Raw genomic sequence first — 26,590 nt, forward strand, 5'->3', positions numbered from 1 at the left:
AAGTTCCACACACCTCTGCGATGGTACCAGAGACGTTCCTCTTCGGAGGAATACAACTATGCAGTTTTAATTCCCTGACCCTCATTTAAGCGTGAACACTTTGGACAACTCTTGGTGGGATGTTGGGTTGACAAGATGCCACTCTTTTCTGGGCATAGCTCCCAAAACACCAAGAGGGGCCAACCAAGGGCCACAGTTATGCGAGGTGAGCCCAACCCTATCTGCCTGATTCAAGGATAACTCTTATGCCAAGACAGGTCTATGCTCTCCCAGGATTCTGAATTTAGGAAAGGAGAGAGAGAGAGAGAGGAAGAGAGAGAGGGACAGGAGAGGAGGGGAGAGGAGAGGGATGAGAAGTAGGTTGAGTTTTACCAATGGTTATGCCCTATAAAGAGGATTATGAATTCCTAAAATGTCATTCCAGAAACAGACCTGAGTGACCCTCCAGGAGGGTCTTGCTTGTTCATTTTTCTCTTCGATTAGCTAAAATAAACAAGTATTCTCCTAATAAACATCTTTTGCTTGAGCTAACCAGAATTATTTTTCTCTAACACGAAAAGGCTATAGGTCTATGTTAGGCAGCTAATATTTAAAAAAAAAAAAAAACAATTTAAATACACTGAAAATACTTTTCAAAATTTTGTGAAAGACTTCATGTAGGTTTGGTGGGAGAGAGCCATTGTGTTAGGCATCCACAGTGGGCCTTCCATAGTGCTGGAGTCTGAATACTCATGGTATGAATATTCACGAATACTCAGGTTCTGAAGTTGCTATAGCCAAAATACTACCTGTCACAGCACTGTCCCTAGCAAACCTCCTATTGCAAAAGGCTGAAAGAAGCCAATGGCATTAGCAGCTTTCCCTGCCACAGCTGACCCTCAGTTAAAACTTATGCCAGGCATGCATTAGAGCGCTCCAGTCACTGGGGGGCAGCGGGGGGGGGAGATGCTCTCTTGCGCAGGGCAGATGTTGCTATCCTGAAGCCTCCAGGAGGCCTCAGAATGAGCCAGATGGCAAGTCACTGAAGACCAGCCACAGCTGTCCAGGCTGACCCTGGGGGCCCTCACAGGCTCTTGTGCTTGGTCACCCCCTTGGAGAAACAGCTGCAGGATCAGAGTGGAGACCTTGGGCTGAGATGGCTCAGTCGTGGTTTTCAAAGTGTGGTCTCCCAACCAGCGGGACCAGCATCACCGGGGAGCAGAAATGCAGCATCTCGAGCCAGAATCTGGGGCTGGGCCCAGCAATCCGTAGTGCTACCATCCCTCCAGGTGATCCTGATACCTCTTAAATTGGGGAACCACCAGCTTATATCCTCTAGTTCGTTGCAAGAAAGACTGGCCAAGTTGTAAAAAATATCTCAGCAAGGATATCTCCTCACTTTACCTCTTTATAGTGAGGGCAGCCCCTGTGGTCTGATTATAGCTCCCAGCCTACCCCCTGATTGTCCACACAACTTACTGGTAGCCCTTCCAAGCTGTGTGTGATTTCCCCCTTATTTCAGCTGGTTAGCTTTTTTAAATCCCAAAATTATAACACGTTTGTATTAGGAGGCAGTATGATACACACACACACACACACACACACACACACACACACACACACACACACACACCCCGCCCCAGAGGCTCAGATTTGAGAAACACCTAGATTTTAAGCTCAGTTTTGGCAAGCAACTGACCTCCCTGAACTTCCTCATCAGTAACATGAAGATTCAACACCTGTCCGATGGTGGTGTTACACAGTCGGGAGATAAATAACACAGCAACAGGAATACGTGTGCTCAACAACAGATATGTTACCACCACCACCACCACCAACAACAACAACAACACTACCATCACTACAATCAGCATCAGCACCCTCATCATCATCATCTCTCCCCTACCAAATCATCTTCACGGCTTACTTCTTGGACAGTGGCCTCTGTGGTTTTCATTTTTTTCCCAGAGAATCACATGTGACTCATCCTTACTTACCACTTAAAATGTATTGCCACTCTGCCAAATAAGAGCAACATACCCGGGGGCACTTGGGTGGCTCAGGTCATGATCCTGGGGTCCTGGGATCGAGCCCCACACATTGGGCTCCTTGCTCCACAGGAAGCCTGCTTCTCCCTCTCCCACTCCCCCTGCTTGTGTTCCCTCTCTTAGTGTGTCTCTCTCTGTCAAATGAATAAATAAAATCTTAAAAAAAAAGAGCAAGATACCTGTATAAGACCCTTGGCCTTGTTAGCTTTTTATTTACTTATAAATCTTAGGGTTCAGGCATCATTTCACAAATCAATACTCACATTAACCAGAAACTGAAAGATTCAGGTCCAGCTTTCTGCTCTCCAAGCATGCAAAGACAAAAAGAAAAACAGGTGTCCCCAGCAGTGCAGAAATTGTTTCCACTGAAAACAGCACCCGAGTGCTGACAGCCACTTGGCCATCATAATGTTCTGATTACTCTAAATCTGCTTGGTACAATCATACTCATGCAGTCCTTGAAAAGATAAGAACTCAGAGTGGAAATGCCACCTCAGTGAGAAAGCCTGAAACACGGAAAAGATCATGAACATGGAGATACTCTAACCGATTCAGTTACTGGCAATATCATAAAAACTAAGGGCCCTGATGGAAAACAGCATCATCCCTGCTGTTGGTCTTAAAACATATCTGGTTGAAAATGGGATACTAAAAATGTTACTTTAACAAACGAACAAAGAAAAAAAGAGACAAACAAAAACCAGACTCTTAAACAGACTCTTAACTATAGAGAACAGATGGTCACCAGCGGGCAGGTGGGGGCGGGGGGGGGTGGGGGTAATGAGTGACACACTTGATGATGAAGAGCACACTTAGCACGATTCAGCAGAGAATTGCTGAATCACTATATTGTACACCTGAAACTAATATAACACTCAACTATAATGGAATTAAAAAAAATTTTTTTAAATGCTATTTTAACGATGGTAAGTGTCAAACTATATGTTTGCCAAGATAATTTCTCTTACATCGGTGCCAAGGAAAAGCCAACTCCTATAATTGGAGCCATCACACTAAAGAGGCACTGAGAAATCAACTCACTCTTTCCTCCTCCGGGCAGAACTATAACTATCCCTGTAGAAATTGCATTTTCTAAATTCTCCAGATAAAATACTATAGCCTCCCTCATTCCAATATTAAATAAGCTTCTCTAACAGAAGATTGTTTTTATCCAACCTAAATTTCATCTATGACTTCTGAGGGAGTTCAAAATATGCCCCCATCCCCAAAATCTGCCGCTCTGACCTATTGAATATTTTGAGTTAAAAACAGCAAAAATAAGCAAAACACACTGACCTTTCTTTTTCTCAAAAGCAGGAGAGGAAATTCCCATGTGGAAGATGTCCTTCCTCTACCAGAAGGAAAGTAACATTCTTATCATCAAGGACGAGAAGTTGAGACCAGGAGAATTCTGCACAAATGGACCTTGTTAAAATAATTCCCATCTACCTTTAAACTCCCCCCCGGAGTTCAGTCATTTGTCCACAAGCCTGTCTCTGTGGCACCCAAGGCAAACACGAGTTGGTTTCCCCCATTTCTTTGGGTCTCTAGTCCTCACAAAGTCTTCTGTACCACGTAACACCAGTGTTCAATGCATTTGTATGCCTTTCTCCTCTTGATCCGTCTTATATCAACTCAATCCTCAGGGCCAGCCTAAAAGACCCCTTCGGAAGGTAAAGGAAAAGTTTGCCCCATACACTTCCCTTTCCTCAAGTCCCACGTCCTGAACCTCACCCAGCCTGTGACAAAAGGTGAACTCGATGGTTAAATTTCTCTGGGACAATCTTCACTCTAAAATAAGAGATGGGGGCACCTGGGCGGCGGGGGGGAGCGGGCTCGGTCGGTTAGGAGTCTGACTCTTGGTTTTGGCTCAGGTCATGGTCTCGGGCTGTGAGATGGAGCCCACATCAGGCTCCGTGCTCAGCGCAGAGTCTGCTTCAGAATCTCTCTCCTTCTCCCTCCCCCTCTGCTTCTCCCCCAGCTTGTGCAGGCATGAGCGCACGCTCGCTCTCGCTCTCTCTCTCTTCAATCAATCAATCAATCAATCTTCTAAAAACATTTTTTTAAGTTAAAAATTATGATTCTAAATCTTCGAGGATTTAAAAAAAAGCATAGTGGCCCCACAAAATCCTGGCCACTCAAACACAGTCATAAATATATGTTAACTGATGCCAGTTGTCTTATTTCTCCAGGTTAAATCACGCCAGTTGCTTCTGGCTCTCCTCCCAGAACCTAATCTCCAACCTCTGGCCATTCTTGTGGCTCCTCATGGAACCCTCTCGAAGTGCTCTCCTGTTCTTAGGCTGGTTCCAGCAGGACATAGTAGTCCAGGACTCCTGCTTTTTTTCTCTCTTTCTAATGGGGCTTCAATGATATGTCATTTAGTCGTGATTTACATTCTATTTTTCATGTACAAAGTGGAGATTGAGCTGGTTAACAAGCCCTGCTTGAACTGTGAGGTTGTGCATACAAAGTATATTTCCCACTGTCAACAGAGTCTCAGAGGAGTTCATCTCTAGCCAGTTCAACACCTTCAGAGTCACTAGCTTTGGACACTAAGTCTATGACCCAGGAGACAAGCTGCCAGCCCCAGCAGGCTCCAATCTCCCATTGAAGAGATATAGGTACAGGGAGAGAGAGAGAGAGAGAGAGAGAGAGAGAGAGATCATATATCTGTATATCTAAACATATATTTTAGTCTGACTACATGGGTACAGCCTAGATTTCCAGTTCAAAAATTTGTTAATCAAACTGCTTACAGATCATGTTTGATAAAGCAAACTGTAGCCTTCAGAATTATCTAGAGATGGGAGAAGTCTGGCAAATGTGGCCAGGTTTGGATAACTAAACCTTCAGGATATCCCTCACTGGGGAATTTGCCTCTGCCTGAAGGTCTTTAGGTTTCATAGGGCACTCTTTGCCTCCACAGAAGACATCAAGTCACTGGGTTCTCTACTCAGGGAAAAATGCCCAAGGAGACACCCAAGACAAAAGGCTTAGAGTGGACACATTTTTAAATGATTCCACCTGAGTAAGAGCAACAAGGAGGTTTTCAGGCCCAAAGTCACCCCCTGAACTTCTGGGTTACCTTGGTGGGAACTATGCGGATGGAGACAGGGAACTGGCCGCTGCCTTAAGGATTATAAGCAAATTGGAGGCAGCTCAGGGTCCCCTGTGATGGCAATAGCATCTTAGAGAGGGGGGAACAGGATTCTGGCTAGCTGGTCGGGAAAGGCTTCATATTTGAGCCTTGGAGATGGCCTCTCAAAGACGGCTGATACTTGTAATGGGCAGAGAGAGAAAGAGTAAGGGGATTATGGAACAAAACGAAGACATTGAGAAGGGATGGAATCAAACACAGTCTACCAAGAGAGCAGACAAGAGTTCTTGTTTGCCCAGTGGCAAGAGAGGGACATGTCACAAAAGACACAGCAGGAAACAGACGGACACCCAAACATGGAGGTCTTGAATGCCAGATTAAATGGTTTGAGCACAGAAGAGCCATTCTTTAATTGAGAGAGAGAGCGAGATAATGCAAGAGTGCTGTAAGATTGGTTGGCTTTTGTGACACACAAGAGATTGGAAGAGGTAGAGAGTAAAGGCTGTTGCAGTTGTCCAGGTCTAAGGCAACGGGAGCCAGCACAGGAAGGCAGAAGGAAAAGAAAGGAAGACACCAGAGGGGACTTATCACCACAGGCCCAGGAGGTGGAAACAGGAGAGCAGTTCTCTCTAGTCATGCTTCAGCCCTTCTGCTGTTCCCTGCTCATGCTTTTCCCGCCACTCTGGCTGTTTTTTCCATTTTCCAAGGGCGCCTCACCCTACCATGTGCACCCGGCCACCTTCAGCTTCTGTCTGATCTTTCATCTGTCATCTCATTCATTGCATTGTTCAGCTCCAGAATTTGTTTGGTTCTTTTTTATGATTTCTCTGTTGAACCTCTTGCTTTGTACATGTACTAGTTCCATGATTTCATTGAGTTTTCTATCTGTGTGCTCTTATACTTCTTTGAGCTTCCTTAAAACAATTACTCAAAATTCCTTGTCCAGTAATTCACATATCTCCATTTCTTTGGGGTCAGTAACTGTCAAATTATTGTGTTGTTTGGTGGAGTCAGGTTTCCTTGATTGTTCATGTCCTTTGAAGCCTTGCATTGGTGTGTGTCTTCCCATTTGAAGAAAGAGTCCCTTTTTCTGGTTTTTACTGAGTGGCTCCGCAAAAGAGATACCTTATCTGTCATTCTGGCTAGGGATTCTGGGATTTTCTCAAACCTTTTCTATGGAGGTACCCCCTCCACACTTCTTGTTCCTCTTGGGGGGTAATTAAGATGATACGCATTCTCTCCACCCCACAGAGCCATGCTAGGTGCTGGGACCCTCCCATTTGTCTTCCCCAGGACAGTGACCTGACACACTCAAGTTTGAAGGTCTTCTCCCAACCCCAGAGCTAGAATGGCTTTCTGCACTTGCTCACTAATTACCTGCAAAGGCTTGTTTTTGCCATGTGTGGAACCATGTGTTGGAGCCAGCCACAGGTGAGGAGGACAGGAGAATGTGGATAAGGTGTCCCCTGGGGTCAGATGGGGGGCTCTGCAAGGCAAGGCTTCCGGGGCATTTGTTGGCAAAGTTCCTGATGGAGTCCATGAGTTGGTTAGTAGGAAGAACCATGAAGCAGTTAGCCATGTCCTATGGCTTGTTCCAGCTTGAGTTTAGGAGTCAGAGGACCATGGCACATGAGGGGTGCGTGGCAGGAAGGCTTACTGGAACACAGTCAAAGTAGCCATCACCTCCTTCAAGTGCCCCATGCCTGGCAGGGATTGACAAAGACCTCCCCAGCCTACTCTAGAACAAAGAGTAGAAATGCATGTAAGTATTCTTGAACTGTCTCCATGCCTCTACTCTGTCCCTTCCTTCTGGGCCGAATTTGGAGATTGTCTGTGTCACTGGACGGGGTTCCTTTCCTACTGGACACTCCAGCCCTACATTCTGAGCAGTAGAGGCTGGTGATAGAAGAAATGTGGGCATGCTGCCTGGCTGAAATGTGCAGGATCCAGCCAGACACGAGCACAGATTTGTCTATGAAGCCCTAGAAACATGGTTTCAAGTCTCTAGTATAATGGTCTCCAAATTGTATTCACTCTGTACCCCTTCCGGCACAAAATCCTTTTGCATCCCCCAACATGGGTATACTTATTTACATATGGTAACAGATCTACTACCATCCTAACATATTAGGTACATTGAAATCTTACACATTAAAACTTTTAAGAATCAGATAAAAGAAATAATTAAAATAAATTTTTGCTTTTCACAGAAAAACCTTATTAATAATAGCATTTTCAGTGAGATCAATGAAGCTGACCACATCATTGTTCTGCCCTTGTCACATGGTGGACAAAATGCTCCCACGGGTACATGTGTTGGCTGTCTCACAGTATGATCTTCAGGTCATGATTTCCTTCAGGAATCTTCTTAGGTTCTTGGTCTACTTTGTGAGGGTTAGTTTAGGTAAAACTAGATCATATAATCCAGAAATCCACTTAACTGAACACATGGAAACTGCCTTATGTCTTCTCGGGTGGAGGTGGGTGAGCAAGCGCACCTCTCGGGCCCATTCTTCCCTTGGAATGACTCACAGAGCTGTGTTTGTCTGCCTGACAAGCCAGGGGCCAATTCTTGTCTTTTTTTTTTTTTTCTTTCTTACTTTTAAAGATAAAATTGTGAGTAGATGTTCTTTTTTTTCTTTTAAGATTTTATTTATTTGAGAGAGAGGGAACACAAGCAGGGGAAGTGGGAAAGGGAGAAGCAGACTCCCCACTTGAGCAGGGAGCCCGATGCGGGACTTGATCCCAGGACCCCGGGATCATGACCTGAGCTAAAGGCAAACGCTTAACCCACTGAGCCACCCAGGCGCCCCTGAGTAGATGTTCTAACACTTTCTTTCTACACCCCAGTGGATCATCTCATGGGCCCCCACTGTGGAGACCACTGCTTTCAACATCAGGGCTGGAGGCACAGCCTTGCCCGTCCTCCAAATTAAGTAAGAGACAAAACCTGGAAATCTTCAAAGTCGAAGATGTGCAGAAAAAGGCACACCGGGTGTCGGATTTTGAAAAATGTCCCCATTGAGGAGACAGGAAGAAGAAGAGTCTGCCAAGGAGAGAAGAAAGAGCCCTCAGAAAAGTAGGGAGGTGCTATGGACTGAATGTCTGTGTCCCCCCAAAATTCATATGTGGAAGTCCTATAGCCCAGTGTCAAGGTATTAGGTGTGGGGCCTTTGGAGGGTGCTTAACTCCCAAGGGTAGAGCCCTCATGAATGTGGGATTGGTGCCCTTATAAAGGAGACCCCTTTGAGCCCCCGAGCCACATAAGGACACTGCAAAAACATGCCGTCTATGAACCAGGAAGTGGTACCTTGATCTTGGATTTCCCAGCTTCCAGAACGGTGAGAAGGAAGCTTCTGTTGTTTATAAGCTACCCAGTCTCTGCTCTTTGGTTACAGTAGCCTGAATGGACTAAAACAGGAGGCAAATGTACTTAATGTCATAATCAAGCAATCTGAGAGTTTTAAGAACAGGGCGCTGGTCAAGCATAGGTCAACAGGGTGTCACATTTCAGAAAAATCAAAGAGCATCTATCCTTTGGAAAGGCTATGACATCTGGCAACATGAAATTATTGGCGATCTTTGAGGAAACAGCCGCAGTACCATGGTGGGGCGGAAATCAGGTTGTAAGGGGTTAGTGACTGAGCTGATGAGTGAGGAGGTACAGTGGTGATGTAGAAACCCTAAAGAAGTTTAGTAGTGAATGAAGGCCGGAGGAAGGAACGGAGGGAAGAGAAAAGCAGGAAGGAAAATACAAGCGACATTCTGAAATCATCAGTGATGAAAACCACTGACTAAAAGTCAGAACTTCAGAAGATGAGTTCTCCCACTATATGCAGCCAACAATAAGTGGCCTTATTGTTGTCCATTTGGACCATCTTAAAAATCCAGGCTATCGTCACGACTTACCTCATAGGCCTAAATGTTCATCCTAATGAGTATAACGCATCTCGGCAGTGCTAACTGTAATATGCCACCATGATATTCAAGGTCTTCATCTGTGTCTGTGCCCACCAGCCCCACATATGGGGGAAACTGCTCCATGACCCCTGTCTCCTACCCTGAGCAATGTGCCTGCCACAGCCAACCTCTACCCGCTGGTGCCACCAACCATAACAAGCACTGTGTTGTTCTCTTTTTTAAGATTTTATTTATTTATTTGAGAGAGAGCACACGCGTGCATGGGGGGGGCGACGGGCAGAGGGAGGACAAGCAGACTCCCGATAAGCATGGAGCCCAACACGGGGCTCGATCCCAAGACCCTGAGATCATGACCTGAGCCAAAGTCAGATGCTTAACCGACTGAGCCACCCAGGTGCCCATGAAGCATTGTGTTCTTATGTAGGGTTGCGGGTTTGTGCCCTCATGGATTTCTGGGTTGGCCTCATTTCTCTCAGGCCAATAGGGTCATGGTAATTAAATCTGTCACTAGGCATCCTACTGGAAGGAGAGAAAAATGTCCAAATGTATAGCCCTGCATCCTGCCATTGGCTTGGGTTCTCTATTTCTGTTCATGCCCCAGCACATTCCCAAACACTCAGACTTAAGAACCCGTTTCCTTCACGCCTTGCCTCCCTATGTTTGCAGAGCTCCCCTGATCCTTCCTCCTCATGTCCCAGGTGAGGTCCATGTGGCCCCATCCTTTGGCCAGGACTTCCCCCAATCATATGCCAGGTGGTCTCTCAGCCTCTACCCCACCCTGCACGGCTCTGATTGGTCTTCATATGGCACACCACCTCAGGAACCGTCTTCATCACCCCAATATTCCCTCCCAGTCTTCCGCCATGCAAAATACTGCAGAGGTCACCCCGCTGCTCATGGAGGAGGTACACCTGTGGCACCTCTGTGCTCTGACCTGACCTCCCCACACCTGCTCACATGCACCTTCTCCATCAATCCAGCGCCTCTTCCAGACTCAGCCCGCACATTGTATGTCTCTGTCTACAGTGTTCCAGCTGTCCCATCCACTGAGACCTCCTTTCCCCCTGCCTCTATCCCGGAAAAGCCTACCCTCCTTCCAGGTTCCTCCAACGTCACCTTCTTCTGACTCACCAGGTGGCTATGATCAGTGTCTCTTCTGAACCTGTCTGCCAAGTGTCTGCCCGTCCTGCAGTGTGCTCAGGCCACCCTATGCATGCTTGTTGGGTGTTCCAGGAAAGCTGCCTGTCTCAACACATCAGCTCCTTGAGATGCGGACTGCATTTTATTTGTATGTGAAAGTGTGTGTCTAGTGATCAATAAAGTTCAAGAAATGAAATCTAGGAATTCGGCTCGCATTAATGCCAATTTCTTTCCAGAAGGTAGTTTTCTGGCTGGAACTTTGGAGTCATTAATACAGTTTTTTCATATTTAAAATACTGAACAAGCTATAAACATGAGAGGCAAATCTCAACCTGACTTGTTTTCAACAGGACGGGTATGTCATTGGTGGGCCATTCACACATTTCCCTCTGACTACGTTTTAAAAGAGAGTATCATGCGTCCCCTCTGAAAAGGACTGACAACAAAAGTGGAAATTCTATGCCAATTCTGAGGGGGATTCAATGTATTACACCAAAACGATTTTTTGTTGTTTTTTAGTGTCAACTGCCATCTTTGAAAAGAATACAAATTTGTCACTCTCAAACATTTTGTTAAGATACACGGAGTTATGCTTTCAAAGTGCCCGAAGATTCTATTCACTCAAAGAAATAAAGCATTCTGAAATTTTTTTTAGAGGAAAGGGAATACATCATCATGTTCCTCAATCTTCCCTCATGTGAAATTGCTATCATTCAATGCAACAAAATATACAAAGCACCTAGGATGTCGCAGGAGCTTTGCCAGGTACTAGAAATACTTTTGGATCTCAGATAACACCCCTGTCCTCAAGGAGCTTTCAACACAGTGGGAAAGAAAGACAAGGAAATGGTTAATTCCTCTACATTGTGGTGATTGGTGCAAGGGAGAAAAATTCCAGATGCTACTGGATCTCACAGAAGGGGCAGCTAAATCTGCTTTCTGCAGGGAAGTGTCCTAGATCAGAGAGTCTCAAAGACAAATGTGCAAACCAATCACCTGGGCTTCTGGTTCCACCGTACATTCTGATTCAGAGGCACCGGGACAGAGCCTGTGAGTGTGCATTTTGAACAAGTTCCCAGGTGCAGATGGTGGTCAGCAGACCACACACTTGGGGTAGCAAAGCACCAGAGGACCAGACCCCACCTGAGGCCAGACCAGCCCAGCGCTAAGGAGGAAGTGCATTCCAGCAGAAGAGGGGATGTGAAAACAGGCCAGACCACAGAGCAAACCATCCCTTTTCTCTCTATCTTAAAGAGATAAATGAAGGTAGGGAGACAAAGAATTAAAGGCTAGGCAAGTATCTGCAATCTTGAAAGGGTGATGTGGCCTTCTTCCGTAGATCTGAGAGCTCTCTAATTCAGAGTAATTAGAAGACACATCTAAATTATTTAAAAGTCTGAGCCATAAAAAATTGCTAAAGGGAGCAGAGTTATTTCAAGTACTTGTAGACTCTTGAACCTATAGCTGCCCAGGGTCACTGCCATATCTCTTTAGGTGAAAAGGTAATTACCAACATTTAGCACACTGGGTTCAAGATCTTACAAATATTCATTTTTCTAGGTAGGTTTCTTTTTAGCAGAAGAGAAATTTCAACTGGATCTGTATCCTGGTAAACCAAATTACAAATAACAAGATTTTATATGATAAATGTAGCGTAGAACACCATCCAGAAAGAGATGCAATGAAAAACATTCTAAATGACATATTGATATTATGGGTTAGTTCACTCACAAAATTATGGTTTCTGCACATAAGTGAATGCAGATCAGTATTGCAAATGGAGATGAAATTGTATACACTAGGTGAACTCTTGAGTACCGAAAACACACGAGTGTGAAGTATGTGCTCTGCAAAGTCTCACTGCCATCTGGTCACCTGACTCGGCAACAATATTGTGGAAATATCAGGCATATTTCTTACTTATGTAATTTCTTCAAAACAAAATTTCCATTCGGAAGCTTGTGCTATACTGTTTGACATTATTGTATTTATAAAGGAAAAAACGCTCATTCTAAACAGTTTTTTAAATAGGAATATTATCTTCTTGGAAAACTTATATTGACTGAATATTAATAATAAGACTTCATAATAACTTCATAACGACTGTCCCCGAAGTGCCTAAATGAGCTAACGCATCCAAATCTGCATAATAAAATACTGTGTCACTTCATTAAATGACTATGTTTTGGAAAACTATTTGCCATATTCCTCCAGGAAATTATATCAATAAGCAACTTATTTTTTTTCAGCTTTATTGTGGTATAAATGACAATCAGCAACTTACTCATGGATACTCTTGGTGGGTCAGATCAGCTTATCTATTCCTACTAAACTTCTATGAGGTATTAAAAAATGAAGCACACCAAAAAAAAAAAGAAAGAAAGAGCAAACAAGGAAGGAAGGAACGAACGAACGAATGAACGAACTCTGGGCCCAAGAACAAATCCATCAAAATTTCAACCACCATATTGACATCTTTCAAGAAAACCTGAGTAGAAGCAGGTGTGGGAGTTTCCAGTGGCCCGATCAGTGGCTTTGTCCTGGAGGGACCCTACCAGGATTAAACAAAGAACAAACACCAGTACAACAACAACACACCAGGCATTCCCAGAGAGGGAACTGGGTTTGGAATTGGGGAAATACGGTTCACACCAACCACCTGAACTCAACACAGGGAAGCCTTCATTTTCAGGAAATAGCTGCCTCATCCGTTTGCTCTCCAGCTAGGAGACTTGCTAGAAAGAATACCTCATGCTTGAGTGAAAAAACTTCTTTCTGTAAGTTTACCTTTAGACGTAGAAAACGTTACATACTGATGTATAAAAACTTGCCATTAATGAAAATTCTGTGGTTTCTTGAGCAGGTGGACTTACCCCACAAACGGTACCTTTTAACTCAGACTCTGCCCACTGGCTTCCCTGGACCTGCTTCACCTACCCTGGGCCGCCCTCAGATGACCCAATGTCCCTCACACCTGCTCTGACGTCCAGGACAGCCTGGGAGAAGGCAGCTCTCCCTTTGTTTCTAGAACATCCTGGAAAGGTACAGAGAGGGCAAAGGATCGAACAGAGCAAAGAAGGAATAGGAGGTGGGCTCAGGGGTTTCGCATGCCCTCCTGGCCTGGAGCCGGATGGGGACAGTGGAGGTTTCCCAGATTACAAGTGTACCCCATGGTAACACTGCCCATACCGTCCGAGTTATTCCCCAGTCTGCAGCTGGCTTCCTCCTACTGCACTTCTGAGAAGTACTATCTTCATTCCATTGACAAAAAACTGGCACAAAGGACCAACATCATCTCTAACACGGGCTCTGAGGCTGGCTCCTGAGCCCCTTTCTAGTGAATTCCAGAAAACCAGAGGCAGCATGGGGTCAGAACACAAGCGCAATCATAGCTGCCCACAGCACCCCTGCACCACCACAGAGAGGGAAGCGGAAAGAACAGCACATCTAATCAAAATCACCAGGGGACTTTCTGAAACCAGATTCAATATCCCATACTGGCATCTGGCCAAGCTGGTGGGACAGAGTCCTCAGTCCGTGGCAAACATACCAAGGGGCTTTTAAAGACGAGGAAGAGTTATTTCTTTCATTCTCCTAAGGGATGCTCTCCAAGGGAGCCAGTGTGGTTCTGTGGAAAGGGTTCTGAACTAGGAGACCAGAAACCACCGTTCGCACACCTGCTCAAGCTGGCTCTGTGACCTTGGGCCAGTCACTTACCCTTGCTGGGCCTGCCTCCTCACCTGGAGGTCAAGAGAACTGGACCAAGATCTCTCTAGGCTGCTTTTCCAGTTCTAATGCCCTTGACGAATGTTCGTGGAAGAAGACCAGAAGAGAGAAAAGGAGAGCATCAGTTTTCATGCTTGTTTCCAGCAAGACAAACAGCAAAGCTGACACAGTTTCAGCAACTCTGCAACTACACCGGGTACCCAGCCACCTCACGCTGCTGACACTGTTTCCTCTGCCAGAAGCGCTTCCTTGGGCTCCAAAGGGCACCTTACAGGGACGCAAAACATGTGTGATATAACTTCTGGAAAGGCATCTTCCCCCACTGTTCTAGTCCCGCTCTTCCCACTGTCTGGCAAGATGTCCCCTGTCCATGTAATAATGTAATAATAGTATAAACAGCAAGCATTTGCAGAACCCATGCCATGTGCCAGGCACTGCTCGAAGCACCTTACAAGCCTTGATTCTTTAATCTCTACGACGACTATGGGAGGCAAGGACTAGTATCAACCCCGTCTTCCCGACAATGGAAGCACAGAGCTGATATAATCTGCCCAAGGCCACAGAGCTCCTAAGTGATGCAGTTGGGTGAAAACTTAGATAGGCTTGCTCTCAGGCCCTCACCAATATTTTATACCACCTCTCTGATGACGGTATAAAATAGACAACTAGAGATTTATTCTTTCACCATTAATGAGCACCCCCTACAAGCAGTGGGCTGTTGCCTACATCGAGAATATGTGGCCTTGTCTTGGGGCTCCTGGGTGGCTCAGTCAGTTGAGCGTCTGACTCTTAATTTCGGCTCAGGTCATGATCTCAGGTCATGAGATTGAGCCCCGTGTTGGGCTCCGCACTTGGCAGGGAGTCTACTCGAGATTCTCTCTCTCCTTCTCCCTCTGCCCCTCCCCCTGCTCATGTACAACCTCTCCTCCCCACTCTCTCTCAAATAAATAAATAAAATCTTTAAAAAAAAAAAAAAAAGGAATACGTGGCCCTGTCTTAAAAAGACAACATGGAGACACCAGATGGACCAAATCATAATGAGAAAGACCGACAGACGTGGGTCTGACTTCCTGCTCTACCTGTTACTATTTATGTGGCCTCTGGAAGTTTCTCATAAACTCCCCATTCCTCATCTGTAAGATGTGTATAATAATGTCTGCTTCATACGATTACATAAAATGGTGCTTGTAGAAGTCCCAGCTAGTTTATAAATTATGACAAACTGAGAATATCTGTATTTAAAAATTTTATTTATTCATTTATTTCAGAGAGAGAGAAAGAAAGAGAGAAAGTGCAAACAGGGGGACGGGCAGAGGGAGAGGAAGAGAGAAAATCTCAAGCAGACTCCCCACTGAGCACAGAGCCTGATTCAGCACTTGACCTCATTCTCATGACCTGAGCCGAAATCAAGAGTCCGTCATTTAACCGAATGAGCCACCCAGGCGCCCTGAGAATTTCTGTATTTCAATCTCAAAGGATAAAAAAATAAAAAATAAAATCTCAAAGGATAAGTATAAATTGCTCTAGACTTTAGTGGACTAGGTTGAGACAAAAGTTGGATTCTGATTTTAGATTTCTCAGTCTCTTAACTGAATTAATTCACATCTATTTCAATTAATCTATTGACATCTATCATCTATTGAAATCTATCGATATTTCTTTCTTACAAGCACTAGGATTCCAACCAGTTGTTTCTAGTTGTTTCATCCAAAGTTCCAATGGTGGTTTCCTAACAGAGGGAGGGCTGGGTACCCTAAAACATGGAAGGAAGCCCCACAAGTGAGAAGCTCTCTGCTGCCTCCCCAGCTCCATCATTTGCTCAAACTGTAGACTCTGCACCTCAGGTTCCCCTTTTGTGAATTGGATACAACAGTTTCTGCCCTCATCTCTTCCACAGAGATATTCTCACTGTACCAGAGTACAATGTACCAGAGCTCTCACTGTACCAGAGTACAATGAGAGTAGTAATGCCTAACATTGCATCCTCCCTAACACCTGAACATTTCAAAGTTTCAAAAAGCTTTTCATATGTCTTATTATCCTACTTAGGTACCTAGACAGCAGATTTTTAACAGCCTTGAGGGGTATATTTACTAAATTTGGCAAAAAGAATTTTCTGCTCTTCAGTAGAAAGATATAAAAACACTGAAATGTATTTGAAATACATTTAGGTGCATATGTACATGTGTGAATATATATATATTTGCACAGAGACATGTACACATGCATGCATTTAGCACATTAATTCTGCAGCCTTCAGCAAGAAGGAAGAGAGCACATCTACCATACCACAGCATTTGTTTAGAAATATCCTTGCATGTGTTTGGATTCCCCAGTGAGACCTACCACATGTCTGAACACTATAGTCAACACTATTTTTAAAATATTTCTAAAAGAAAGTACAAGTGGCTAAAAATTGGATAATTAATCCCATTCATCAAATTCCATGCAACTACTATTTTAGAAATGATTTCTTTAATGACATACTTCCTAAAAGCTTTAGACCAGTCACCTAAGACTCTGGCCTCAATTTTAAGATGACTTCGAGAAGTCAGTCAGTCATACAACTTTAAGATGGTGACTGTTTAAACCACTCCAGTGATAACCTTGGACTTCAGGTATGTAGAATAAAATTTATTCACCAAATGATGCATAGTGTAAACTAGATGATCAATCATAAACAAAACCTCACTAAAACCATTTCTCTGCCCATATAAATAATGCCAAAACCATGCAGAAAACAGATTTTATAAAACGTAACATTAAACAGAAGAGTAACAGCAAACCGTTGGTGTATATTTATTTCTTTTTCTGCATTTGCCATCATCCTCTATCTCAGCACTCCTGTACTTACTTGTTCGTGCTGTGTGATCCTCCAATATAAGCTCTTCCGAATTTTTAGGAATATTAGGTCACAAAATACATATACATTTCTGTTGGAATCATTTAAGTGAAATCCGTATAAATCATCAGCTAAATAAGTTCACAGAGGAAGGAGGAAAACATTTGCCAAGCTATATTATTAGAGGAACTGAAACAGCCAACCAGCCCACACAAGGTTGACTCCCCCAGCATCACATTAGGTGGCAGGGAGATCGCACATGGAAACAAGCCTGCAAGTAACTGACACTACCTTGAAAAGTACCATAAAACACATTGTTTCTTCAACTACTTGAAATATCTACGGAGTCATATATACAGTCTGCGGAGTCATATACATAGTATAAAACATGGTAAGAGCAGCCAGACTGGATTTAAGTTGGCTCTGTTGCCATAGGAAAATCACCTTCCCCTCAAACCTGCCTCCTCTTCTAGACTGGAGTTCTGTAAGCAATGTCCAAGAAATTGATAATAAAATAACATATCCCAATAATAATGCAATTACAATAATAATACACTGATTCTGGATCTCAAATCAAATAAAAAAAATGTTCTCAGATTATTTGCTATGGACAAAGTACCAGGTGAAGACCACTAGGAAGCATGAAATGTAGCTTCTCTGACTGTACAGTTGGGCTGGCAATAACCATATTGATTTCTTATCCACACACACAATGTTAAGCTGAAATAAAACAATGAGTACCAAATGGTGGTCTGAACAAAGCTGAGTTTACTGTCTGCCTGGCAAGGCAAGATTGAAGTCAGGTCTCTCCTAGGGCCATAGGGAAGAGAGTCAGCTCTTCTTTGGGATTCGATGCTTTCACAGAGCCTGGTTTGAACAGGTCCCACCTGGGCTGTGTCCAGATTCTGGCAGGCATGGGGTCATTCAGCAGACACACCCACATGTGCCTACTTCAAGCTTGGCAAGATTGTGACTTCAATCACACAACAACAACACCCACCAAATCACTAACCACGCCTCCCTCAACCTCTATTTTAATTGAATGACATGTTTTTTCTACATTAAGGAACTTGCACTAAGGGTTTTCTGGGGGTAGTCAAGGGTTCTAGGATCATAAACTATATACATCTTTCTCTGCTGGTTATCACATGGCCTTTGCCATTACTTTTCATACTTCCTGCCTGTGTCCTTAATTCCAAAACTACTTTTCCAAAGAAAAGGTCTCCCTTTGTTAGAATATCATCTTTGAAACAGATCAGATAGATCCTTAAAAAGCTATCTTGGTGCCTGAGAAACTCTTGAGTATCAGCTTTACCAGCTTAGCCATTTCTAGCCACTGGAAAAGTGGTTTTGTTCACCCCGAATCAATGAATTTCTATTGAAGCGTATGTTTCTCTAATACACACAATAAACTGGCATTTGGCAGTGATTTCAGCACATGAACAGGGCCAGCCTACCATGAGAACAAAGCTGCAGGAACAGAAGCAAGCCAGATTTCAATGAGTTCATCTATGGGGAAACCTTTCTCTGAAGGCTATAACTTAATACAAAACCAGCTGTCCTTGCCTTTGGGTGCTCAAGCTGCCTTCCCCCGAGTTAGTCTGCCCTGAGAGAAATGTGTCTGGTCTAAGAAAACCAGAGAATCAAGCTACTGCAAGGAGTGCTCAGGCCTCTGGAGTTCTGCAGGTGCCTTGCTAAGTGTCCATTCACTCTCCAGAAGGCACAACCTCACCACGCTTCCTGCAACCCATCCTGACCTTGGCCACAGGGAATCCTGGGCTTTGGCATCTGCCACCTTTAGCAGCCTTGATCCCCTTCCGATAGTGCACCTGTCGCTGAGCTGTGCTGACTTGACCATCCCCGACTCCACCTTCTTTGGTCCGGGAATGGCTGTTACTACCCCTCCTTCTTTGGCCCCCCTCAAAGAACCAGCTGCTTCCCTTGAACTCAGCCAGCGGCTGGTGCCTGCTCCCTACTAACGGGATGGCAGGCTCAAGTCAATTTCCCTCGCTTATAATGAGATCCAGCCCTTTGAAAGAGACCATATTTGAATTCCCTCCTCTAAGTGGAACCTCTCACCTGAAGGAAGCACTGTCCGGCGTGTTTGTGCATGGACACATCTCTCCACACTGCTAAACACAGAAGAGCATTTTCACCCCCTGGGCGGTGAGACTAGGAGGCAAGGGCCCCATGTAGCTCTTCTCAACACTGAGTCGGCTGCGTGTCCGAATCGCTAGGTGGGGAGCAGGGGGAAGCACCCATCATAACCTCCAACGCAGTTGGTCTAGGATGGATCCTGAGCATCTGATGTTCTGAAAAGCATCCCCGGTGACTTTAATGTGGGTGGAGAGCCCCTGATTTAGGGAGAAAATGGCAAAGACGTTCAGCCGAGACTCCCCAGTGTATCCAGATGGAGAACATCCAATTTAAAAGCCGGTCCTACCTAGATCCCTGCTCCCTGCCCACCCCTACCCCCCACCGCAAGATAATCTCTGCAGCCTACAAAGTATGCACTGGGCCAGCATGTTGAACTCTGGGGCCGCGCTTCATTTAGACAGTGCCTCTGCAACCTGCCTGAGCCTCAGATCCCCCCCATTAGGAAAAGAGATCCTCTAGATACATTTGTTTTCCATCTCCTCCCCTCTTCATCTCTCATTTAAATGCAGCCCTGGTTATATACTTGCCTTTCTGCTTCTCCAGAAAATGCTTCTTGTGTTGCCTTGAAATGAGATTTGGGCAGTGCCTGCCCTCTAAGTAAATAACAGCACAAAAACTATAAGCTCTATGATGCCATCAGGGGATGTAACACTAATGATATGATATTCCATAAGGCACAAAAGACTCCATTCATGGGACAAAAACCAGCCATTCTGCTGGGGAAACTCACATGGAATCAGAGAGATCCTGCCCCCTGAATGCCAGAGTCAGACCAGCAGCTCTCTGTTACATAGCAACTGTCCACCATGATGCTTGTCACTCGTTATTCCTCGGAGCCTGGTTTCCTATCGACTTATCAAGTAGAAAATTCATTTTAGAACTATTTTCAGAGCAAGTATGAAGACATCCTTAAGGATAAATTAGCTACATTACTTCAATTCAATGAAAGACATAAATCTCTCACCCTGCAATGAGCTCAGCACATCGGAGGACAAGCCATCCTCAGACGGACCGGCTTAGATGAAAAATGGCACAGAAATACACAAATGACTGGGGTATATAGCAGAATATGGAATAAAACAGGTCTCTTTGGGACCTCATCTACAATGATTTAGCTATGGAAAGTACCACGAAGTTTTTTTTGTTCTTTCTTGTTTCAGAAAGTTTTAACATCCAGCAAGCCCAGATCACAACCACGTTCCAGACCCAGCTAGGCAACTGGCCATCCCCACCTGGCCCTCCCAAGACCCTCAAACTCAGTGTGTCTAAATCAGAACTCAGCACCTGCCCTCCAGTGCTTGCATTCCTGATCTCAGTTAAGGAGTTGTTATCTACCCCAGTTATCCAATCAGAAACCTGATGGTTATCTTAGAACATTATCTCTTCTCAACCCTCTCCCTACTTCTTCCAAATCCCTAAGTCCTGGATGTTCCATGTTGTGTACACCGTCACCTTTGTCTCTCCCATCCCAGCTCACAGCTCCTGTTTCTACATGTTGCTTCTGAGACTCCCTCCGACAGCCTCCTAACAGTTCCCCTGCACTGAGTCTCTCCCCCTCCAATCCCTCCTGCATTCCGCCACAATAATCTTAATGAAACAATCCTGATCATGTCACTCGTCCATTAAAACCCTTCAGTGGCTGTCTACGGAATGATGTTCGAAGTCCAAGGTGGGGTATGCGATCCCCCCCAGTGCAACCTCTCCAACCTCAGGTCTCCGTGCCTCAACTTGAACTGTCCTCCCCAGTCAAATGAGCCACTTTCCAGCACACCAGCCTGTCTCCCATACCCGGACCTCTGCTGGGGCAGCTCCCTCCTGGCTGGAATAGCCCCCTGTCTTTCTGCCCCCAGCAAAATATACTCTTTGTCTGGACCCACCTCCTCCACAAAACCTTTGCTCGCACCCCTCCCCAAAGGAAGAATCGGGCAGCTCGCACCTTGAGCCCCTGGCCAGACCTTCTCTCAAGGAATCTACATTATCCCACTTATTTATAATCCAGCTGTAAGCTCCTGGAAGGCCAGAATTGCATCTTATCTTTCCCACCTTGGTGCCTAGCAGTGCCACCTGACGCATAGTAATTTAATAAATATTGGTTAAATGTTTGAATGTTGCAATGATGGCATTCTAACAGTTCCAAAACTGATTTCTTTACCACTCATACGCTTTGCTTTTGGCTGCCTAGGATGCAGAACTGCCTCTTGTAAATCATTTGCAGAGAACCAAAAAAAAAAAAAAAAAAAAAATCAGCACGGGAGATTTATCACCTTCTTACCCCTTGAGAAATCATTTCTTTTTTCTTTATTCCTGAAAGAAGGGTCACACTTCAAGGCACTTCAAGAGCTGATAATAAGAAATGACCAAAATGAATTACTCCAAATTCCTGCCCTCCCTGCAGTTCAATGTCCTCTTCCTGGAAGTGATTATTGACGTAGGCACTGGGTTGAGACACTAATTAAAGCAGAATGACCATGGCATAAACCAAGACTGGCTTCTGAAGTCTATATCTGTGCCCCCTACCCACGTAGATGCAGAATAACTATGAGAATAAAAACTGACTTCCCTGGTTTTGTGGCTTCTAAGCCTATGAGGGAGTCACCTAAAAATAAAGGTGCCATTCTCAATTCAGCGGTGGGCAGCCCCTGTGCCCACGGCCAAAGCTCTGGAAGGTTCTGGGCCCACTCAGAATTCCATCTGAAATGTCAAATATCTGCAATGTGGCTGCAAGACCCAGCAAACACCCTCTTCCCCAAGTGCTGATTTCATATTGGAAAATGAGCAATTTAAATAAATGTTTCATTAACGTGGTGTTTTCCTGCTTGATGCTAATGTACTTAGAATAATTTGTTTTCCCAAGTTCTCTTCCATAGGATCATTTCATGCAATCCTCCCCAGGACAATCTGAAACTCTTTGCGTCCCTAACAGACAATCCAGAGAACCTAGAAACCTACCAAACAACCAAACCACCAAACAAATAAGCAAAAACCCTTCTGCTGAAAAGCTGTAGAGACCCATTTGTTCTGGAACACAGATCACATACAACGCAGAACAGAACAGACCATCCTGACCACGCTGGTGGCCCTGGGTTTGTACCAATGGCAACACAGCATCCTTCAGCAGGCACTACAGGTCCCAGAAAGACCAGTGGGAGAGGCGGGTTATTCAGGAAGAACGTGAGTATGTAACATTTTGTTTTGAGCCCCTAGAAGGCTTGTTCCCACTCTGCTTTGCTTATCTGTACGTGGATTCTTGCTGTGTGCTGACTCCAAACCCCAAAAATTTCAAGGATATTTCTAACATCCTTTATTAATAGAAGCTCTTAAGAATTTCATAACATAACGCTCAGATACAGTCTCCAAACATGCAAAAGCAGGTACCCTATAAGGGTTTGTTCCCCCAACCCTGTGAGACACGGGGGATCATGTCAACACGGGGAGCAGGCTGGACAGCACACCATTAAGACATCTTTTGGGGGGACCCAGCCACATCAGAATGGCTCTGTGTGTGCCATCATGCTGGGGGCGGGATTTTGATTCGGTTCTATCACACATGGCGAACGAAATTAAAACCAACGAAGAGGTGAAGCACTTGAACGGTGCACTCTGCGGAACTTGCTGGATGCCAGGAGCCATGTGTGTGGCAGGAAGCAGAAGACCCATTAAAGAGTATGTAAAGGACCCTGGTGGCGTTGGCACTCGAGACCCTGCCATCTAGGAGCCACAAGGCACTGGACAAGTGACTTTATTCTGAGCTTTATCTCCTGCTTATAAAAATAAAGCCATGACAACGAGAAAACAGAAACAGTATGAGCAGAAGGGGCGACACCGGCTACCCTCCACTGAGCACTCACAACGTAGCAGGTGCCGTGGAAACACCCTATAAACACTTGTTAAGCACCATCTCCCTTACTCCTGAGGTCCCCTGCGAGGGAGATGCTTAACTCCAGTTCATGGAGAAGGCTCAGGGTTCAGTGACCAGCCCAAGGTCACCGAGCTAGAGTGAGTCCAAAACGAAGTCTTTCTGACCAGTGTGTTCGTTGGAGATTGTGACTCCGATGACTGCCACAAAAGGTGTGAGATGATACACACACACACACACACACACACACACACACACACACACATGCAAAATGCTCTGAATGCACCACAAGAACATCAGTCATTGGTAATGCCCGTCCCTTCCAGCATTCGGATCAGCCTCGCTGACCTCTGGGCACCCAGCTCCTGGTGGCCTCTCCTTCCCCCAGATGGGGACCCACCAATCCGAAGGTGGTGGGGAAAGAGGCCATCGCCTGGGGGCACTTACTTTCTCAGAACAGCTATCTCGTTCTCTATGCTGCTCTCCTTGCCCTTCAGCGCCTTCTTAGGGATGCACTTCACCGCAAAGAGTCTTCCACTGGCCTTCTCTTCGGCCAAGACCACTTCAGAAAATGCCCCTCTGTGAACAAAGAAGGAGAAAAAGAAGCGGCTTAGATTCAGGAGTTCCACAGGGTTCCCCAGTGGCTCCTCCAATCCTGTTACCAAGGTGGAAGGAATAATAACAACAATGGCCAGCATGACTGTTACTTTTTTAGCCAGCATCGCTCCCTACTGAACTTCTTCATGCAAACAAGTACACACATGCAAAGATGCCCTCGTGCAAAGGGCCATGGGGATGTCCACCTGGGTTGGAGCCACTCCCACCACCACCTGCCACCCCGCAGAACAACGCGGTGGCAGTCGCCTCGGAGCAAACAGGGATGCTCCCAGAATGGTTTCTGCAGAGAAAGCTCGCGTCCATCTCGGTAGTCAGCACCCACCCCCAAGTCAACTAGAAAGTAATGCTCGAATTTCTAGATTCCTCACAGTTCCCTCCATTCCAAGGAAATTTTGGAGCCTGTTGCAAATGTTATTTAATTCTCACCGACAGGTAAGTGTGTAACTGAAGTGCGAGTTGGTGCGACACGTGGTATCGACATGGGGCTAATTAATTGGTCGGGACACGCAAGCTGTTTTTCAATACAAACAAAGGCATACGTGATGCCCTGAGTGGGGGAGACTATTCTGCCTGAAAATGTGAATTGAACTCTGCAAAGGCAGAACAACACACTGAAAATACAACTAGGACATTTGGGGTCAGAGAGCTCATTTCTCCAGAGAAGACCCCTGTGGTCAGCAAGTCCCAGAGCCAGCGCCTCAGTGGCCGCCATGTTCCCCAACCCTGTCACCTCCTCTCTCTGCCAGCAGGCAGGGCCTGGGTCCCATGATCGGCCTGGGGGGCAGAACGTCCCTAAGGACTGAAACAGAAGTAGGCTCCTCCACTGCCCACTCCAGGCCCCAGGAACTTAGGCTCTGTGCACACAGGCTAAGGAAAATCCACGGTCCACTGAGTCATTCCCTGTCTCTAGACTTCAAGGAGCAACTCTTTTTTCCTCAGAGAGACACTACACATGGCTTCTACACAGTTATAATTAGAGACAAACCCTCCTGCATCAAAAGAAACCACTAGAAGGACCAAGATCATCCCAATACCGGAGGCTCAGGGTCTCTGTTCTTCAGTCAACATCAAAGAGATGCTCAAGCAAGGAAAACATACTTTTCTCCTCCTCTCTTTACCCATGTGACAAGGGTACGTCTCCGTCACAGACCAAAGAAAATACAAATATATGTATTTTAAAATCCCTTCCAGTGAGCGGAATTCACTCTGCTTAGTGCAATTAACTGTGAGTCTTCAGACAGCACTCCTTCTGGAACAGAAACTCGAGAGAAGAAATTCAGCTACCTTCATGTCTATATATAATTATATAAACCTGAGGGGCAGAAGATCGGCTTTCCACCAAAGAACCAAATGGAAAATATCAGAACAAAGATCTTCTGCCCAAATCCACAAATCACTAGTCGTGTGCCTCTTAAGGATTCTCCCTCACAGTACCACGTGCCTCACAGACACACAAAACTTCTAGAACCAACCAGAACAACAATTATGAAACATAAATACAAAAAACCCACAAAAGATTTCTCACAGAGGGATAAATGGAATCAAACATTCACGGCCAACAGATTTTGCCCAATGAAACCAATTCTTGGCAACTTGAGGGAATCCCCTCAACCCAGCTGTCTCTCCTCCTCACCCCTGTCTCAGGGATCCACTTTACAGCAAGGGCTCTTAGGTGGACAAAACCATGAACAACTATGCTCTGCTCCCTTTCCCTACCCTCCAGAAGGTAGAACAAGAGCTATGATAGAGATGAGAAAAATCAGAGAGGAAAGACCAGGATTCTAGCACCATGGGTGATCTTACACCAGGGATTCCATGCATTTGTTTTCGGTTTTCCTATGTGCCATTTGAGTCCTTGGTGATGATGACACCACAGCGGTTTCTCTCCTGAGTCTGTTGGGCTGAGTGCATCTATTTTCCAGAGAGGAGAGAAGCCCTTTAGCGGCAGTGACCAAGCTGCCAGAGTCTGGTCTGAGACCTGCTAGACTTTTCGGCTGCCCCCTGCCCAGCTCTGCACCCACCATGCTCCTTCCTCTTCGGAATCTGCATGGAGAGTAACAGACTACGGCCAACACGGAAGAGGTACTCTGCTTAGCAGTAGCTATCAAGAGCTTGTAAGAGAAAACGCCTCCTTATTCTGTGGATCATTCCCTCCCTGGAAAACAGAGTGGAAAGTGAGGTTTCTGTGTATGAATTGACCCGGACCCATGACAGAAGGAGGGGACTAAGGTCCCCATGGGAGTCAGTGCTGGTGGGCTGCTGCAGAAAGCTGAGGTCAAGGTGAGGCAGTAATGCTCGTGGATCAAGGGCTCTCTGTCTTTGTCCCTGACTTCAGGAGGGATGGACTTATCTGCAACCCTGGGTGAGGACAGGGCAGTGGGGCATAAATACGTAAGGGGCTTCACAAGCTAAGCTTGACCACAAGTTACCTGTGAAAGGACACAAGGCAGGCCCCCGATGGCCAAGGAAGCCCGCCACGACTCCAGGAGTCTCCACCGACAGTTCCTCTGTAGAGTCACAAAGCCAAGGCTACAGTCCCATTCTCTCAGGCTGAAATTCAGTCTGCAATCCCACGTCTGGGCATGCTACCAAAAGAATCGATAGCAGGGACTCAAACAGATATTTGTGCACCCATGCTCATAGCTGCATTATTCACAACAGCCGAAAGGTGGGAACGACCCGGATATGCATCAGTGGATGAATGGATAAACAAAATGTGGCCTATCCATATAATGGACTATTATTCAGCCATACAAGAGAATGCAATTTTGGCACCTGCTACAACATGGATGAACCCTGAAGACATGACACGAAATGAAATAGGCCAGAATCAAAAGGACAAATACTGTACGATTCCACTTATACTACGAAGTACCCAGCGTGGTCAAATGCATACGTAGAAAGAGGAATGGTGGTTGCCAGATTTAGGGGAGCAGAGAATGGGGAGTCAGTGTTTAATGGGGACAGGGTTTCTATTTGGGAAGATAAACGTCTGCAGATGGCTGGTGGTGATGGTTGCACAAGAGTGTGAATTGACTTAATGCCACTGAACTACATGCTTACAAATGGTTAAAGGGATACATTTTATATTATGTATGTTTTACCATAAGAAAAAATTAAAAGTCTGCCTGGTTCTACTCACTGTCATTACCTGGGGATGGACGTGCTGAAAAAATTCAATAAACCTTTTCTCTCACTACCTT

At 45.4% G+C, this 26,590-nt stretch overlaps 1 protein-coding gene and 1 pseudogene across 2 annotated transcripts in view; one reads left to right on the plus strand and one right to left on the minus strand.

The window, feature by feature from the left end:
• The window catches only part of CAMK1D (calcium/calmodulin dependent protein kinase ID), a 428,166-nt gene that overhangs the window by 243,818 nt on the left and 157,758 nt on the right, over positions 1-26,590 (minus strand). The window contains exon 2 of one of the 2 annotated variants that reach the window (XM_028114661.2): positions 23,217-23,348. The exons of the other annotated variant lie outside the window; for it this stretch is intronic. Within the exon in view, the coding sequence (XP_027970462.1) occupies positions 23,217-23,348 (132 nt within the window). The remainder of the gene's footprint in view (positions 1-23,216; positions 23,349-26,590) is intronic. 2 annotated transcript variants of the gene reach the window in all.
• The window catches only part of LOC114217715 (peptidyl-prolyl cis-trans isomerase H-like), a 140,561-nt pseudogene continuing 139,593 nt past the window's right edge, over positions 25,623-26,590 (plus strand).

Source organism: Eumetopias jubatus, unplaced genomic scaffold (assembly GCF_037043125.1).
Source record: "Eumetopias jubatus isolate StellerSeaLion01/CBP00866 unplaced genomic scaffold, mEumJub1_p1.0 scaffold_8, whole genome shotgun sequence".
Classification (NCBI taxonomy): domain Eukaryota; kingdom Metazoa; phylum Chordata; class Mammalia; order Carnivora; family Otariidae; genus Eumetopias; species Eumetopias jubatus.